The sequence below is a fragment of the Labeo rohita genome, chromosome 24 (genome assembly GCF_022985175.1).
Source record: "Labeo rohita strain BAU-BD-2019 chromosome 24, IGBB_LRoh.1.0, whole genome shotgun sequence".
NCBI lineage: Eukaryota > Metazoa > Chordata > Actinopteri > Cypriniformes > Cyprinidae > Labeo > Labeo rohita.
This window is the reverse complement of record NC_066892.1, coordinates 8,373,863-8,394,437: the sequence shown is the minus strand read 5'-3', so window position 1 is coordinate 8,394,437 and position 20,575 is coordinate 8,373,863. Positions and strand designations below refer to the sequence as shown.

The window sequence follows — 20,575 nt, the reverse complement described above, 5'->3', positions numbered from 1 at the left end:
TAAATTATAGTATAGTAAACATATAATAATATAATAAATTTATCCTCTGGTATGTCATCTGGTATGTGGCCAATGCAATTCAAATTCAAACTCATGAATTTAAAACGAGCCAATTCTTTATTTCTTAATTTGAACCACTTCTAAATTTTGTATCAAAAATACCCTTAGAATTAAACGGGCTAACAGGCTTCTATATTTAAATAACATAATTTTAAATGTGAAATGAGTAACTCATTGTTGTTTCAAATTCTCATTATATGTTTCAAATTTGCTGTTACGTCCAATAAATTTGGTGTTTCCCCATCCTTCAATACTAGTCTTTTCGGAAAGCCTTCATTGCAGGGCTCTACAGTGCGACCATTTCAGTCGCTGAGAAAGCTTAATGTAGCTTTGTGAGATTGTGATGAACTAAGATAAGCGACAGCTTTTAATGATTTTTAAGGGAGTTTGTAAATGAGATATTGATTTAATACAACAGTTAAATAAACAAGAAGTTGATATTAAGTGACTTACATTGTCTGACTATAACACTATTGCCTGATTTTGCTCTATTTCATCGTCAAAAATAGTTTTAAACAACTCACAACTGAGCCGCTGCGCATCTACATTACAACACAGCGGTGTTTAGTTTATGAATAAATGTGCATTTTTAAGCAAATCTAGTAAGTCAATGATTCAATTCCCCATTCATAAAGACAGTCACTTGCTTTATTCCTGAATAATTCAGCTGTTCGAATGAATCAAATGAATGAATAATTCAGTAATTAAATCAGTGACTTTCTGCCACCTACTGGCAGTTTTATTTTTATTTTTAAAGTATATTTTCATTTGTTTAAATCATTTAATATTTCTATATCCAAAATGTTATATTTAAAACATTAATCTCAACATGAATTTATGAATTTGATTGCACTCATGCCACCTCTGAGCCTCATTAAACATGAAATTACACCTACAAGCCACTTTTGTATTCTTCTGTGTCATCTCTGTAGTAATCGACCAGGGTTCGAATTCGCCTTTTGGCGAACTTTTTTCCTTTCTTTTCAAGTGGAAAATATCGGTTAGGGTTAGAGTAGGTGTAGGGAGTGCTTTATTGTCCCAATAAGGTGGCATCCATTGAATAATTTGAATTAAAACTATAATTTACACTTAATACGTTATTATTGCATACTGTTTGCAATAAATATTCTGAATAGCAGAAATTTATTGCCTCTATTTGCAATAAATATTCTGAATAGCAGAAAATTCTGCTATTTTAACACTGTAAATAGAATCTATAGCTATTTGCACTATTTATAGTGCATAGCCAACGAAAGAGTTTACAAACGGCTGAGACAAGAAATGCTAGATGCCATCCTGGGGCGATGTAAACATGCAGATGCTTGTCATGATGCCGCAGCCATTGAAGTTTCTCAGCGCAGATTTCACTTGATACTCAGGGTGTTTAGATTCCTTGTGGGGAAAATCAATGGTATGGCATTTGATTTGAGCCTACACTTGTATCCATCACCACCTATAGGCTCTTTCGTTAGCTTTGGTCAATGTATTTTATTAATTCATTGTGAGTTGTGTTGCGGTAAAAATAGCAAAAGGTAGCACCAATACTGCACTACCGCATCATTGAAATAATGGCGCCCGCTACAGTCCAAAATATGTATAAAACAATGCAGTTTTTTAAACTACATAAATCTTTCATGGGTTTTCTACTACGTATTTTAGTAAGATACATCATTTACATTATATTAAGCTATATAAGTGAGTTTTTCATGATACTGCATCCGGAAGTGCATGTTTGGTATGTCAGACTTTTTTTCATTTCATGTTAACTATAATGTGTGTGTGGTGATTTTGTGCTCTGTAGTAATATTGCTGATTAGTTCTGACAGATCAAAAGAAGGAATAACTGAGTGAGGCAGGTCATCAGACAACTTTGTGTGGTATTTTTGATCTTTTGTGATTGTCTAATGAGATCAGCTCTGGGTGCTTCCTTGCATGTAATGACTGAGTCTTTTTATGAAGAAAAGAAATGGACACTCTTCATGGCATTGAAAAGAGGAAATAATTACCACCACTTGAAGTTCTCCTTATTACTACTCAGAACATTAGGGGTGGAGCATCTAACATTGTCCTGACTTCATTCGTACACACATTTTTAAGCAATAAGAGTTTGAACCCTTTGGCCCTGACAGTGCTGACCCAGCACAACAAACAGACACAACTGCAAGCCAGAGATTTCTGCTGTCACAACACATCAGCTCAAGATCTGACATGTAATCACTTTAAACGCTAAATGGCAGCAGAAAGCCATTAATAATTACAGCCGTGGTGAGCTTTTGATAAACAACTGATGTAAGAATGAGGCTTCATCTTCAAAGCGCTGCTCTCACACGGTGCTTTACGTGCTTTACTAAGTTCATTTTGTAAGAATGCAGGCAGCCATTCACTTTTCATCCCTTAAGAAATCACCTTGACATATTGGAAGCCAGTAAGTGTGATCTGCATCTGTGAATACAGCCTCTTAAGTGGTGTTTTTGAATTTGAATTTGAATATTTTTTTCATTTCTCACTGTGTGTCCATAGGGAAGTCACCCAGACCATCTAAAATGATATGTTATGGATTTTTTATAATACACAGAGGAACAGTATTCAGCAGATTGTGTTAAGCCTCAGAAAACTCCTGTCACAGAGATGATTCTTAGGTGTTGCTGGGGTGTTCTGAGCATTGTTTTATCCATCCATCAATCCATTCATCGTTCTATCTGTCAATCAATCAGTCATATTCTTTTTGGTCATTTTATCATCCAAGAAAAATAAAAGTCAAAGCTGCATTATTTAAGAGATTCATCAATTGCAACTGCAATTGCAAGCAATTCCAATTTTCTTTCTATATACAAATAAAAATCTATACTTTTTGTTGTTGTTGTTGTTGTTAAAAAAAAAAAAAAAAAAAAACTTAAATTATTAAGCATTACAATTCCCCCAATCTGGACTAAGTTACAGATGTTCTCTTACTTAAACAACTCTCAAAATAAAGTGCTCTGTCACTGGAAAAATGTAGAAATAACAATTAACTGAAAAGGAGTTGCTGTATATAACAAAACAGATGTCATTTCCCACTAGATTTATAAATGGTAATTTTTTTCCCTAACCTTATTAAAAGTGTCATCTTTCAAATCAAATTCTTACATTGTTTCAATTAATTCAGTTAAAATAATAAGAAACTCTAAAGTTGTAGCCATTCAAATAAAATCAGTGTCAGCAAACTCCATATTTCCACTGCAAGAAACAGAACGTGAAGTGGAATTAGATGTATTTACACGGACTTATGAAGTTGAGGTGCCATAAATGTGTTTACACTGCAAAACTGCAAATGCATGAATAATTTTGTAAGATGTTTTAAATGTTTTTTGAACATACAAATAAGAAATATTGGGGAAAATGCAATGATAATTTTAAACTACCAGTAGGTGGGGGCAAACGACTGTTTGAATAAGTGAATCATTTCATTCAACATTTGTTCAAATGGCTGATTCATCATTTATTCAGTAATGAAACGCCACTTTGTGTTGCTTGGAGAACAACAGTTCTGCTGTGGCTTTTTTTTTTTTTTTTCCAATGAAATTGAGCAAAAACAGTCAGTATTGTTTATAAAACGTAAGTCACTTAATTTTAACTTCTTGTTTATTAAACTACTGTTGTATAAAATCAGTGTCACATTGCAGTCGTATTGATATTCGGGTAAACGTTGTGCAGTGTTGCTTACCTAAATCATATATTGTAAATATCTTTATTCTAGCATGAAAGTAATATCAAATAATGTAAATGCATTATCAGTCGCCTTATCAGAAGGACTTGGAATCGGCAGACTGACCGGCTGGTCACCGGTTCAGGCCGATCATGCAGAAAATCTGATAATTCCATTCCATGGCCAGTCGATCAGTGCATTTCTACATGATTTTATTGATTCATCATTCATTGCTTGTAGCACACATGGTCTGTAAACTATGGGCAAAAGTTTATTACTTGCATTTGAAGTTTAGCGGTTTGTTGAAATAAGTATGAGCAATAATAGCAGTGATGCATGCAGCACTAACTAGATTTTATCAGCTCACATCATTCACCTCATTTACTTCTTGAATTAGATTTACTCTCACCAAAACCTGTGGGAACAAGTCTGTTTAAAATGCTGTTACGTTTTAAATCCCGGCAGAGTGTTTATGTGTCAATGCATTTGGTAGGTAAGGATTGAACTGCCTTCCTTTTTTTGTCTGTTATCTCGTCCCGCTGACCTCTAGTTTGAAAATGTGAATGTAATTCTTGGTGGGATTTATCCTGGGGTCTATTACACACAGTAATCTGTGTTTCCTGTATTCAAGCAGCGTTGCGGTGAAGCCCAAGTGCGTTTGTGGCCGTTCTGCAGGACGAGCTCAAAGGTGCTTGCGAGAGCACAGAGGCAGATTGAAAAGGAGTCGGAGCTTCAATCAAACCGAGGGCCTTGGAGAAATCTATCCCTCCACCAAGGTCTCATTTATGCACAAGTGATGGATTTAACCGCAGTCTGGGGAGGGAGAGAGAGACAGAAAGAGAAAAAGAGATCGAGGGAAATTACATGCCCAGACCCTCATGTTTATTTGTAACACCTGCATGCCGTGCTCTTAAAATCAAATTTGCTCTTATGTAATTTAGTGGCTAATGTCGTGTCATGTGAACATATTTGATTTAAATCATTTCATGTTAGCGCCAGGATAAGAGATATGCAAATGCCCTGACCTCAGCCTGTCGTGCGGTCTGGCAAAACGGCCTCTGACAGATTAGACATTAACATTTGAAACGATCGAGGAGAAATCGCTCTTCACACTGCTCTCCTTTAGCTGAGACAATTACACAGTAGATTTCACAACGTGAGCACCGATCTCAGTGTGGCCGCTGCATAGTAATTTCATTTCCAATGAAACGATATTGATCTATTTGTCATTTCTGAAGAGCTCAAAACAGCCACAATCAAATACGTGAAAAGCATGGCAAGAGAGTGATGGAACAGACAATACGCTTGCTGTGTTGCGATGCATATTGATGTGTGCGCATCTGTGCGCATATGTGAACCATCGAGTGGGAAAAGAAAGAGAAATAGAAACAGAGACAACAGAGTCTGTGATCTGGGTAACATGTCACAAACATCTGTCACACAAAAGGATTTGTTTGATTGGTTGGTCCTATATATCACAGTCTGCTGTCAGCCGCAGTAAATTTATACTCGGTCACATTGGTGATCTGGTAATCTGAAGCCTTGCCTGCCGGTGGGACAGTCGTATCTCATTCACTTCTGTCCTCGACCAGAAATTCCCACCTGAATAATAATTTTTCATGTGGCTCGGTCAAGATTGATCCTAAAATACTACTATTGTCTTGACAGTAATGACGTTGATGCCCTTTTACTTGTGACAGGGCTTCAGTCTATCTCTTACACAAGCTTCATGGAACACTTTGACCTCAACATGAAAGATACAGCAGATATCACGTACCAAGCCCGCAAGACATTCGTTCATCTTCAGAACACAAATTAAGATATTTTTGATGAAATCCAAGAGTTTTCTGATCCTGCATAGACAACAACGCACCTACCACGAAGGGAAGAAATTAAATGAAGTCGTTATTTTTGTTTTCCTTGCGCACAAAAAGTATTCTCGTAGTTGCATAAAATTAAGGTTGAACCACTGATGTTGCATGGACTGTTTTAAGCATGTCCTTACTACCTTTCTAGGCCTTAAATGTGGTAGTTGCTGTCTATGCAGTGTCAGAAACAGTGTTAATTTTGATTTAGTCTTAGTCAAAGTCTTCTGTCTAAAATGCTATTTAGATTTAGTCATATTTTAGTCATTTGAATTGTTTTTAGTTTGTCTAGATTTAGTCGACTAAATATCATAAGATTTTAATCTACAGTAGATTTATTTGGCTAAAATCTAATGGGTTTAGTTATAGTGTAATGTATTTATTAAGCATTTCTCTAAAATGACCAAACTCATAGGTTTGATATTAAGGTTTTATCATGATAGACAGATTTAACTGCAGTGACACGCAACATGCCTTTATATTAAAATGAAATTAAACCACTTCTCATAAAGAAACAATAACATGGTCTTTTCAATGAAATATCAATGGTTATATAGACTAATTACACAGTCTTCGTAACAACTTGTTTACCACATTCTTCATTCTTTCAACCAGACATATTTATTTATACAAATAAATTTAGATGAATCTGTATTCGGGCTACTAAAGTGATTCAGTCAAGAGCATTGAGTGATTCCCTGTCTTTCTATTGTTGCTTGATTAACATCAATGCCACAGACAGTAGCAACTAAATTAGGCTGCTGTCCCTTTATAAAACTGAATACATGGATGCAATGTACTGATACACGTCCGGTATTTTCCCAACTGTTTACATTCTCCCAATACGTAACCGAGTGTGTTTACATGAATACTCATCAAAACCGACAATTCAACATCATTTTGCGAAAGAGTACTTGTGCGCTTGTGCTGCTTCGATGTCTGCGCTTAGACAACCGGACCAAATTGAGTTCTCTTTTGCATCATCAAATTTATGTCTGATTTTCTTCTACTCCAAGATATTAACATTTTTTAACATTTTATGAGACATGCAGCAAATGTAACTTACGCATCTAACCTCCTAACCACACAGCAGCTTTGCTCTGAATCGTCTCATTTTTATTAACTGACGAAAATGTCAATAGATTTTCTTCAAAGTTTTGTCAAAATGAGTTTTTGTTTCGTTAACGTCTCATTTTCGAATTGCTGTTGACGAAAATTATTCGTTAGCGAAATTAACACTGTTCAGAAAGCATTCAGATTTCATCAAAAATATCTTAATTTGTGTTCTGAAGATGAACGAAGGTCTTACGGGTTTGGAACGACATGAGGGTGAGTAATTAATGACAGAATTTTCATTTTGGGTGAACCATTTGTTTACTAAATGTGAATTTGAATTGAACTGGCCACACCCACAGGAAGTTGAATTGGAATGACAGTAAGAGGTCCCATAAACCTTCAAATTTCAGGTCTTTTTAGCTTTCAAACAAGGCTTTGTCAAGGCAGTATTCGAAGATTGTCTTATTGTATAGTTAAAAATTTGTTATAGTTCTTTGAGTTTTTAATTCAATTTAACTTCCTTGCTTTAAAATTCAAATTGGAGTTCAGGAATTGCCATTCTCATTTAAATTCTGAGTGGTGCACAACCCCAATGCACCACACATGTATTGATACGTCATGCAAATTCCTCTGTAATCACTGGCTGCAGTTCAAATGGTCAGTGGCAAACAGGGTCATAGTTAATACTGTCTGATCTCTGACAGTCATGCTACAATACCCTTAATGCCAGGCAAAGTTGCTGACGCTCCGTAGAGCTCAGTGCACTGGGAAATGTTGACATGAGTCATGTGAAAGTGCCTTCAGTCTTGCTCTTGCAATGTGTGAGATTATCAGCAGGAAAATAATGGGAGTCATTACCGAGTATAAGCAATACACTGTTGATTGTGGCTGTGAAGAGGCAGGCTGTTGACATGGCTTTCATTTGCACTCTTCTGTTTGAGACAAATTATTGCTTTGATAATACATCTTCATTCCACAGCGATGTGTGATCAGCCATGAAAAAAACGCTCAGCCGGGCGCTGAACAGACAAACGGCGTTTGTAGGACGGCTGTGTTTAGGAAGCAAGTGTGAGGTGATTCATGACGAGTGCGTGCGTGTTTGTTGGTGTGAAATTACCCAGAACACATTTAATGGGGACAACAGGCTCGGATTAGAACCAGCCCATGTGCAGCGCATCTCTCTTTCTATTTTTCTTTCCCTCGCCTCGCTTTCTGTCTCTGGCCTTCTTTCTTGCTCATCAGACTTCATCAAGCTCTTTGTGGATGGGATTAACCTTACACGGTTTGGAGCCTTACACTGTCATTAGCACCAATTCACAGAAAGCTGTCTGCTTTTCCAGCTGCGCTCAGCTGTCAAATTCCCTAGCCCTGGTCTATGTATCCTGGGTGTCCTGATCAGTTTAGGATTAATAGAAATGTCTTTAGTAATTACTGATCTTTGTCGATGTGGCAGCTATGTCAGTTTTTCTAATGTGAGTCAATGTGAGTTAATCTTTACGTAAGGCTCTCAGTGGCATGAAAGAACTGGAAACTTTGCTTTTTAAGGGCTGCATTTAAAGGTGATGTCTCTCTCCGATAAACAGGAGGTTTGCAGTGACTGGGGAAGAAAAACACCTAATTAATCTTTATAAGGGATTAATGTGCAACCTATTTCCTCACATCAGCCTTTACTTTTGCAGCTGCAACATAGATTACAGTCCTGTGGATGAAAAAGCTTGTGAGGAAGTGTGGGGCTATGTGTGTGTGTTGCAAAATAAATAAATAAAATTAAATTGTGGACCTTAAATATAATATCTGTGGAGATGCTGTGTTTGAACGCTTAGGCTGATTCTTTACAATTACTGTGAAATCTCTCTCTGACTGTCTCTCTTTCACATTTTTCTTTCTCTGTAGTGGCTTTGCTTTAGATCTTGCTTTTGATTTTTTTTTTTTTTTACACAGTGTCCTAGCCAAGCACAATCTGAAACAACAAGTGATATATACAAGAGATACATAGATATTATCTCCTTCATACTAATTATTTTCATAACTAGCCTTGGTGTTTTATTATACTTTTAGTGTACATTGTGTCATTGCAGTCTTCTGTTTTTATTAAATTGTGCTTGGTAGCCAAAAAACTAAGGATGCACAATATTGGATTTTTGCCGATATCCGATATGTCGATATTTTTCCAACTCATTTTGGCCGATGCCGATACCGATACATTTCCTTTTGTTTGGAAACAACACCAAGTGTTAATTTCCTTAATTGTCCTGTGTGGAAATTCAAAGCAAATAATTTTTAATTTTGGTTAGTAACAAGAACGTATTTGTTAGAATAAAACAAACAATACAAAAGTTTTTTATAATGAAAGTACATTAAAGCTTTGAAAATAATTATAAATAAACTATATAGCAATCACTGCATTTTTTTTCCCCCAGAAAAATGCAGTGGTAACCTTAACAATTTTTTTTTTTTTTTATTTAATATTTTTATAAGATTTTACAAAAATTCTGAAAATCTTTTAGAGCTCATAATTTTTTTACACATTAATGAATAAATCAGTATTGATAAAATTATTTAATTTACATCTGTCATGTTTGTGATTTTTTTTTTTTTTTTATTCATAATTCAGGCAAAACTTTGCTTTAAGTATGAGCCATACTGCTGACCAGTTTTGCCAACAGTTAACACAGTTGCCGTGAGTTGTTTTTCATGCAACCTCATTGCAATTAAAGCAACTTCAATAACATGATATTTAGCCCCTGGAATCCGAATTTTATCGGGGGACCCCCTCCAAAATGCGATTGGGCTAGTTTTAAGTAGCAATTGGGGTGGATTTTGTTGTGAAAACCTGGCAACCCTTCTGCTGACTTCTGCTGATCTAATTGCTAGCACACCCTGAGCACATTCCTCTTATCGGCAATACATATCGGCATAATATTTCATATCGGTCCGATGTTATCTTTTAAAGCCATTATCAGCTGATTCCAATATCGGTCCGATAATATTGTGGATCTATACAAATAACTCATTGCTCCGGAATCTTGCAGCAAATAACAATTTTTCTTGTGCTTGCCCATGCAAAACGTACTTTACTATACTTTACTAGGTTGTTGTGGGTGGTCAAATGGAGATTTCTATGCACCAAATAAAATCTTCAGATTTTTTTTTACTGCATAGCTAAGCAGTTGCTAGGGAATTCTGGGTGTTTCCTACTGTAGATGGTTGCCCTTCGTCAAGTCTTTCTAAATATGGCATCAGTGTAAGTCAATGCAATTTGTTTTCCAATTTTATTGTCTGCCAGGAGGAAAAGTAATTGCACTCTCCTCAACAAGCTGTGCAATGCGAGTTATCATTCATTTTCAAAACAAAACAATTTTTAGCTTAATTTAGCTCAGTTCTTTGGGGAAGTGGTTTATTTAAATCACTTAATCACACACTCCATGTATAAGCAATAGTGATGCTCACTTGTTAAATATACAGTACTGTAGACACCAATTAGACCATAGGAGGGCTAGTGCCTGAAGCACACACATCAAAACAGCATGAGCGAACAGCACTGCCCTCTTGACTGGATGGTCTAGAGAAAGACATGTGGACTCACTGGTGGGTCTGATCATTCTCCAGGCTTATGTGCATGGCTGTAGAGGACTGGCTGGAAAGCATATTAATGCCACTTTGTCAGAATTAAGAGGTTAAATGGTTGTCAGGGCTTCGTTGTCACATTGCCTTAGAGGACAAGGCAAGAGGAAAAGCCTATTAACAGAAGCACTCAGTTTTTTTCCCCCCGTGTACCTCTCTGCCACTGTGTCGCTCATTTTCTTCTCCGCAGTCCCTTTCTCCACCTATCCTTTATCACTGCGCTCTTCCCCAGCGTCCAGGCCTACGGATTCCCGCAGAGAGACAGACATCTCCCACTTAATCAGCTGCTGTGTTTCTTGTTCAGATAAATTGGAGCTTGTTTCTCTTGAGAGGTATTTCCTGGAGGACGCCACCGCCACCCGACAATATAACAGCCCCACGAGCCCCTGCTTAGTGAATGCCAGCATGTGGCACAGCTTAACATACCAGTACAGTGATTAGTTTGAGAAGATGCTATGGTGATAGGAAGGATAGTTGATATTAGAGCATCAACGGTCTGTACGCACTCTTGTTTCAGTGCCTCTTTGGGTGTCCTTACCTCAAGGTGCAGAGCAAGGTAGCCTTTATGCAAAAGAATGACTCTGGGAGAGTGTATTATTCACATTTTGTCAGTATGACCTTCATATTTTTCTTTTTAATGAGCATTTTAACATGAATACACTGTCCATTTTTACCTCTTTAGAGACTCTCTGTTCTCCTTATTGTCATGGATTGATGGATTGAATTTAAAACAGGGAATAATCTCCTCATAAATTATGTGCTAAACAAGACTGGTTTTACTGGTTGTCTGCATGAGGGAACTTGACTTTAAATGGCTCTATAAAAGATCTATGAGTCTTTGGGTGTTTAATGGCCAGTCCTTATCTGGATTTAGCCAACAGCTGGAGAATAGATTCTACCACTGCTTAATATCCATAATATCGCTCATGTACCGCCAAGGCCAGTGCTTTTGAACTATGAATCGCCTTTGTTTCATTAGCCTTCACTACAGCACTGTTTTATAAATTCTTATTTAACTGTTGCCTTCTTTATCTTGTAGGAAAACCCCTATATGTGCAACAACGAGTGCGACGCAGCCACAGAGGAGCTTGCCCACCCTCCTGAACTCATGTTTGACTTTGAGGGCCGCAACCCCACCACCTTCTGGCAGTCCAGCTCCTGGAAGAAATACCCTAAACCTCTGGCGGTCAACATAACCCTGTCATGGAACAAAACCATTGAGCTGACCGACGACATTGTCATCACTTTTGAGTCAGGTCGGCCGGAGCAGATGGTTTTGGAAAAGTCTCTAGACTATGGACGTAGCTGGCAGCCCTACCAGTTCTATGCTACCGACTGCCTTGATGCTTTCACTATGGAGCCCAAAACGGTGAAGGACATTACCCAGCACACGTTGCTGGACATTATCTGCACCGAGGAATATTCCAGAGGCTACGTGTGGAAGAACGACAAGACCGTACGCTTTGAAATCAAAGACCGTTTCGCACTGTTCGCCGGGCCCAAGCTGCACAATATGGCCTCGCTTTATGGACAACTGGACACCACCAAGAACCTGAGAGACTTTTTCACCATCACTGATCTGCGCATACGTCTGCTCAGACCTGCCACGGGCGCCACCATGGTGGATGAGAACAACCTTTCCAGATACTTCTACGCCATCTCTGACATTAAAGTACATGGCAGGTAAGACATTTAACTTGGTTGCAGTCAAATTTTAGTTGGGGATTGCCAACGGCTCTTTTCTTTTTTGTTCTCTTAACAAACCATTTCTTATTCTGTACTTCTGTGTATTGGGAGGCAGGGTAGGTGTACTTCACTTTATATTTTTAGGGGCATATTTTATGCATAGGCTTGATTTATTTAAACAGCTAGACAGAACTACAGTGAATTGGTCTTACAATTATTTTTAACAATCTGGGGGAAACATTTAGTGTAAGCGCAAATATGTACTTTGGGAATCCAGCAAGAGCTACTGTTCTTATTAACTCTTTAATTTCAGTGTGTGCGTGTTTTCCGAAATGAGAACCTTATTGAAATTAGAAAGCTTTTTTAGATTGTTCATGATTTACCAAAGTCTTGCATAGTCAGGATTTTTTGCAGTGTTCTGAAATATACTTTCCAATTTGACACCCTGTGATCAATCTCAAGACTGTGAAATTCACTGTTCTGACACCCAGGCTATAAACAGGAGTTCATTCTCTAATTATACACGTATCAGGGGCCTTACCCGCCTCCATCTCATCTCACCTTTACATGTTCAGTTCTTTCAGTCTTAACAAGGAGACTTGATTAAGTTCCGCGTCTGTCCCTACCTGTCCAGCTCATTAGGGTTTGAGGTCAATAATAAAGATGCTAATTCGTTCAAAGAAAACCTAATTTAAGTACCTAATGTAGGTGAATCGCTCTGTCATTTTGTTTTATTGTACACTACCAGTCAAAAGTTTTTGCACAGTAAGATTTTTTTTATATATATATTTTTTTAAAGAGGTTTCTTCTGCTCACCAAGCCTGCATTTATTTGTTCTAAAGTACAGCAAAAACAGTAAAATATTGAAATATTTTTTATATTTAAAAGAACTGTTTTTTATTTTAATATGTTTTAAAATGTAATTTATTCCTGTGATTTCAAAGCAGAATTTTTAGCATCATTACTCCAGTCACATGATCCTTCAGAAATCTTTCTAATATTCTGATTTGCTGCTTTAAAAACATTATTATTATTATTATTATTATTGTTGTTTATCATCATCATCATCATCATCATCATTATTATTATTACGTTGAAAACAGCTGAGTAGAATTTTTTTCAGGTTTCTTTAATTAATAGAAAATCAGAAGAACAGCATTTATCTGAAATAGAAATGTTTTGTAACATTATAAATGTCTTTATTATTACTTTTGATCAATTTAAAGCATCCTTGCTAAATAAAAGTGTTAATTATTTTCCAAAAAAATAAATAAAAATGCTGATCTTTGGATCTTTCTATTTATCAAAGAATCCTAAAAAAATTTACTCAACTGTTTTAAATATTGATAGTAATAATAATAATAATAATAATAAAGAATGTTTCACATCAAAGTGTACAATGCCGTGTGTTGTGCATGTGAATGTTTCTAAACCTGTTACTGGGTGAAGATGACAGTTGATCACAGAAGGCTGTAAATTTTAAACTTCCCTCAAGGCTGTGTTCTCATTAATGGTGCACAGTGATGATCGGTGAGTGTCATCTCTGACGGATATTTATGAGAGCAGTGACTTGTCGTCTTGTTTCTAAAAAGGTAATCCAGAGTTCAGCAGCATGTTCGGTGTTGTGGGCTTTTCTCTGAGCCTCCCTGTCATGGAGAATCATGATTCATCTCCCTCCACATGCTCACAGTGCTCACAGGAAGCATACGCTCCTTCATCCCCTGAAATGTGTTTCTGCCTCACAGTGCACGAGCCACTAGAGTCTGGCAGGAGGGAGATGACCCCAAGCACAGGAATTCCTGATCTCAGAAGAGTTTCAGTCTATATCGGTATGAGACAAAGGAGCCAAGATGCAGCCCTAGAACAGAGAGCTAAGTAGGTCAGAAAAATGAAAGAAAAGAGCAGGGAATGCACACTTTAGACCAGTGTCACACACTACTGTTTGTTGTATGAAGATACCATAATTATTAATACTGATTTAGTATCAAATTTTGTTATGAGGGTCAAATACAGTTGAAGTCAAAAGTGTACATACACCTTGCAGAATCTGCAAAATGTTAATTATTTTACCAAAACAAGAGGGATTATACAAAATGCATGTTAATTTAATTTAGTACTGACCTGAATAAGATATTTCACATAAAAGACGTTCAAAAGTTTACATAAATTTGATTCTTGATTCCTAATACTGTGTTGTGACCTGAATGATTCACAGCTGTTTTTTTTTTTTTTTAAACCCGCTGTTCTTCAGAAAAATCCTTCAGGTCAGCATTTTTGTGTATTTGAACCCTTTCCAACAATGACTGTATGATTTTGAGATCCGTCTTTTCACACTGAGGACAACTGAGGGACTCATATGCAACTATTACAGAAGGGTCAAATGCTCACTGATGCTCCAGATGGAAAAACAATGCATTGGGAGCCGGGGTGTGAAAACTTTTGAACAGAATTAAGAATTCTTAAGAATTAAGAATTCTTATTTTGCCTAAATATATACATTTCTTTCATTTAGTACTGCCTTTTAAAAGCTACAGAATATAGTTAAACTTTTTCCAGAAGACAAAACAAGTTAAATTTACCCTAATCATCAAATTCAAAACGTTTTCACACCCCGGATCTTAATGCGTTGTGTTTCCTTCTGACACATCAGTGAGCATTTTAACCTTCTGTAGTAGTTGCATATGAGTCCCTCAGTTGTCCTCAACGTGAAAAGATGGATCTCAAAATCATACAGTCATTGTTGGAAAGGGTTCATATACAAAAAAAAATGCTGAAAAAACAGAGAATCTTGGGTCATTTTTATAAATTAAACTATTATTTTCTTTTGTTGACTATATGTAAACATCTTTTATGTGAAATATATTACTCAGGTCAGTACTAAATAAAAGAAAGAACATGCATTTTGTATGATCCCTCTTATTTTGGTAAAATAATTAACATTTTGCTAATTCCTCAAGGTGTGTGTAAACTTTTGACTTCAACCGTATGTACGTTTTGGAAGAGTAGATTACTATCTAATAATACAAATACATTGGAGCAGTGTTGCCTTAGTGTGAGAAACTGTTAAAAAAGAAAAATTAGGTTGTCCTTCATCTGAAGTGTAAAGGCACTGTAAAACCTAATAGGTTATAGACTATATTCTATTTTCTATCAAGTCTATATTGAATCTATTATATTCTATATAGATATTTATAAATATAAATATAAAGCAGTAAAATTATGTGTTATTTTAGTATAATCATATTTTAATATAATTGTATTAATTATAGTCATTTTCCGTTTTCAGCTACACTTTTGTCGCTAAATTTACTTCTGGTTCATCCATTGCTCTGGAAATGGAAATTTAAGCATTGCATGTTGACATACATTATTTCATGTAGTAAGCATTTTGGCAAATGTAGTAGGTCACAAAATTTGCATACTGTGCACTGTATATACTAGATACTGCAGCAATAGTAATAGTCTCTTTCGCTCTCAGTCTGAAAACTACACACAACACTTCTTTCTCCTTGTCCTTCTGTCTTTCTTTTTCTTTCTGTCTTTTACTTCATCCCTCATTCCCCCCTCCATCTGTGTTTGATCAATAGAGTGTAATTAAAGGAGGGATGAAGCAGGCTCCTGGAGGAACAGCTTGAGTCTGACTCTGTCTCCTCTGACACACTGCTGGCCCTCACTCATTCTGATGTATAATGTATGCATTATACATCAGCCCTCTCTCTCAACCGTAGTCTCTGCAGGAGAACCGAAGACTCCTACTGTTCCTGGTTAGCTTGCAGTGAGGATAAAGAGGGGTGTAAATGTCTCATTCAACAGCCATGTCTAAAAGGCAGTCTTTTAATTTATGAATCGCAACTATCATGCTGTCTTTTTAGATTGATGCATCGTTGTGTGCTACATTATTAATGGTCAGGACAGAAATTGAATAAGCAAATCTTACAGATCAGCATTAAATGTGTTTTAGTAGTTTGCGACTGGCTGGTTCGTTCACTCATTTAGAAGGTCTTTCAGTGGGTTATTAACATTTTGACATTTCTTTATTGACTGAAAGAGGATCAATGTATATGATAAAATATTATATAAATTAAATATATACACTACCAGTCAAAAGTTTTTGAACAGTAAGATTTTTAATGTTTTTAAAGAAGTCTCTTCTGCTCACCAAGCCTGCATTTATGTGATCCAAAGTACAGCAAAAACAGTACAATTCTGAAATATTTTTACTATTTAAAATAACTGTTTTCAATTTTGTACATATAATTTATTCCTGTGATTTCAAAGCTGAATTTTAAGCATCATTACTCCAGTCACATGATCCTTCAGAAATCATTCTAATATTCTGATTTGCTGCTCAAAAAACATTTATTATTATTATTATTATTATTATTATTATTATTATTATTATTATTATTATTATTATGCTGAGGAAATTTTTTTTAGGTTTCTTTGATGAATAGAAAGTTCAGAAGAACAGCATTTATCTGAAATAGAATCTTTTGTAACATTTTAAATATCACTTTTGATCAATTTAAAGCATCCTTGCTAAATAAAAGTATTAATTTCTATAATTTCTTTCCCAAAAATAAAAAAAATATATACTGACTCCAAGCTTTTGAATGGTATAGCATATAATCTTACAAAAGCTTTTTATGTCAGATAAATGCTGATCTTTGGATTTTTCTATTTATTAAAGAATCCTGGAAAAAATGTACTCAACTGTTTTAAATATTTATAATAATAAAAATGTTTCTTGAACAGCAAATCAGCATATTAGAATGATTTCTGAAGGATCATGTGACACTGAAGACTGGAGTGATGATGCTGAAAATTTAGCTTTGATCACAGAAATAAATTACATTTTAAAATATATTCGAAAAGAAAACAGTTATTTTAAATTGTTAAAATATTTTAAAATTTTACTGTTTTTGCTGTACTTTGAATCAAATAAATGCAGGCTTGGTGAGCAGAAAATACTTTTTTTTTTTTAAATCAAAAAAATCTTACTGTTCAAAAACTTTGGTAGTGTATCACAAAAAAACTGTACTTTCTTAACATGATCAGTATGTGTAAATCTATTTACACAAGAAAACAGAGCCCTTGCTCCATTTCAAATGGTTTTCTGTTATCTGTGCAAAACCGTTGCATTTTTAGTTAGGCCCGGATACAGTTGTCTCCCTCGGGGATCGATGATACGGTGATTGATCGTTTAATTGCGGTCCTCCTTGGCTGCTCGGACAGGCAGTCGTTCGCTGAGAAGTCAATGTGTTTTTCTCTTTTTCTTTTTTCTGGCCTGCTTGGGCCGTGCTGAGGCCAGGAACCGGAGGACAGATAATCTATTTGTGCTAATTTCGAGATTCGCCCCACACCCCCCCACCCCATCCCTTCCTGAATAAGTCATTCCGCTCTGTATCTTCCTCTTGCCATCTCATGTGCTGCGCTCGGCACTTCAGCTCTTCCACATCAGCACATTTCATTGGTCCGGTCATCTGATGTTTCAGCAGTCTTCTGTTCCACATGCTCTTTCACCACAAAACTTAATCTAATCATGTTATAACCTCCCGGCTTCAGATGATTGCAATCCGATTTGCATTTCTCTGATTTTATTTAAAGCGTTTGATTTTGTGCTATTGTTACAGAAATGGAAGAATTCCAGTGCAAGTTTTTATATTGGTTGATATGGACACCGATTTAGATATATTCCATTTGACCTCTTAACACCATTGACACATCAGGAAGCTGCTGCCCAGGCAGTTAATATGAGACTCTGTGTATGTGTGTGTGTGTTTCTACTGTGAGAAACAGAATCGGAGCACAGAGATCCAAATGATGAAGTGTAATTACACACCCAATTGATTCTGGCACCTCATTCATCATCCAGTCATCATGTTATTCACAAATGCGTTTCAAGGCGTCAACTCAGCTAAGAAAACAATTTAATGTGTAAAAATACACACTTGACCCTGTGGATACATAGCTGTTGTCACTGCATCCCTTGAGCCAACTCAAGAAATGTCCAGCTTATTTTCTCTCTTGCTTGCTGAAAAAAGTTTTTACTAGTTTCAACTGGTACAAGTTATTTCAACTCATAAGTTAAATCAACTTAAAATTACAAGTCATTTCAGCTTATTTTGAAAAAAGTATTAATTATGATTATTATAAATTATTATATTATTTATTTTAGTTTTTTATTATTATTTAAAAATGAAGTTCTTAGCAATGCATATTACTAATCGAAAGTTAGGTTTTGATATATTTATGGTAGGAAATTTATCCTAATGATTTTTGGGATTTGATAAATTTGACCCATACAATGTATTTTTGGCTATTTCAACTCACAAGTTAAATCAACTTAAAAATTTATTAAAGTTATTTAAACTTATTTTAAAAAATATTATTTATTATTATAAATTATTATATTATTATTATTATTTTTTTTTAATCAAAATATTGAAAAAATCGCCTTTAAGGTTGTCCAAATGAAGTTTGTAGCATATTACTAATCAAAAATTAAGTTTTGATATATTTATGGTAGGAAATGTATTCTAATGATTTTTGGCATTAAAAAAAAAAAAAAAAAAAAAAACAATAAATACATAAGTATTTCAACTTATAAGTTATATCAAATTAAAATTACAAGTCATTTAAACTTATTTAAAAAAATATTATTCATTATTATTCTTCATTATAAATTATTATATTATTTATTGTTATTTTTTTAATTATATATATATAAAAAAACGAAATATTGAGAAAATAGCCTTTAAGGCTGTCTAAATGTAGTACTTAGCAATGCGTATTACTAATCAAAAATTAAGTTTTGATATATATTTACGGCAGGAAATTTATTCTAATGATTTTTGGCATTAAAAAAAAATTGATAAATTTGACCCATACAATGTACTTTTGGCTATTGCTACAAATATACCCGTGCTACCAGCTTATTTTCTCTCAGAATCTCAGTCTCTCTTGCTTGCTGTAAAACGTTTTACCACTTTCAACTGGTACAAGTTATTGCAACTCATAAGTTAAATCAACTCAAAATTACAAGTCATTTAAACTTATTTTATTGTAGTGAGTTGCACTGACTTGCACTCTTAAGATGATTTAACTTGTGAGTTGAAATGACTTGTACTTTTAAGTTAATTTAACTTAAAATTTTAAGGCAGCTGCTAAACTTACGTTTTTAAGTTGAAACTGGTGAAAACTTTTTACAGTGTGAAGGATCATGTGACACGGAGTAATGATGCTGAAAATTTAGCTTTGGATCACAGGAATAAGTTCTATTTTAAATATATTAAAATAGAAAACAGTTATTTTGAATTGCAATAATATTTTACAGTAAACTGTTTTTACTGCATTTTTTCTATCAAATAAATACAACCTGGTGAGCATACTAGACTTAAAAAAAAAGCTAATAAAAAAATTAACATTTAAATATTTTTTTTTTTTTTTTTAATTTTTAAAATTAAAATTAAAAATTTAAGACGGCTGCTGAACTTAAGTTTTTAAGTTGAAACTGGTGAAAATTAAAAGTGCATTAGCTGACCTCTCCTTTCAACGATTTGGGAATTAAACGGAATGCAGGTGAAGGATTATTTCCCACAATTCCTCAGAGTAACTCTGCTCTCTTTTGATTGATGAGTGCATTTAGTCCTTCAGTTCTCTGCATCTGCTTATCCCTGTCCACATCTGCCTAAACGCTGACCTTGATTTTGAAGACCACTGCCATTTTATAAAGAGTTTTCATGCTGGTGCTGGTACTAAGAATATAAAACATTCATAAAAAGAGGAGTATTAATACAATAAAAACAAGAACAATTATAAAATAGTAAATGATTTGTTTGCTTTTCTTCTCGCAAAAGCCTAACAGTGTCTTTTTATGACTCATCTTCTTTGTTGTTCTTAAGCAGGCAGTTGTAGTTCTCAGAATGAATGAACAGCAGACAGGTAGCATCACTCAAGGTAATGGAAGGTGACACCTGGCTTGTCAACCCGTTACCATTAGACCCGCAGAAGCTCGTTTAAAGCATCTTAACAAGTCACAAAACAGAAACACTGCCACTCCTGCAGTCCAGAAAATCTCTCAGTTAATCTATTTGTTTTGCTCTTGCATCTTTTCCCTCTGTCTCTGCCCGACCTGTGCACTCTCTTTAACTTATTTACGGATAACAGATCTGCTTGTTGGTGTTTCACAGCCTGTGGTTTTCATACAAAGAGCTTCACATATTGCCCAGCATTTCCTGTCAGAGCACATGGGGCTCACTGTTCTGTCTCTCTCCACCATCGCCTCGCCATAATAAGATACCCACTGCTTTGAGAGTTCCCCGAGCAGAGCACCTGCAGTCCGTAGAGGTAGAAAAAATGAGGAGTAGAAGGAGGGAGAGCAGAGGAGAAGGGTTGTGCGGCAAAACAGAAGCAGAAAGCGTCATATCTGGTTAGCCCAGCTGCCAGGTCCCAGATGTGTGTGTGTGTGTGTGTGTACATGTGTGTGTGTGTCGTGCTGGGTTGATGCGTGACTGCCGTGCTTGGTCAGAATTGAAAGGGGGAGGGCTAATCTATCTCTGTTTCATGCGAATCATTCTGCAGTTCACATGTTTAATTA

At 35.5% G+C, this 20,575-nt stretch overlaps 1 protein-coding gene across 15 annotated transcripts in view; it reads left to right on the top strand.

The window, feature by feature from the left end:
- ntng1a (netrin g1a) overlaps positions 1-20,575 on the top strand; it is a 104,031-nt gene that overhangs the window by 36,051 nt on the left and 47,405 nt on the right. For all 15 annotated transcript variants that reach the window (XM_051098174.1, XM_051098160.1, XM_051098161.1 and 12 more), the window contains exon 3: positions 11,330-11,973. In XM_051098174.1, the coding sequence (XP_050954131.1) occupies positions 11,330-11,973 (644 nt within the window). The remainder of the gene's footprint in view (positions 1-11,329; positions 11,974-20,575) is intronic.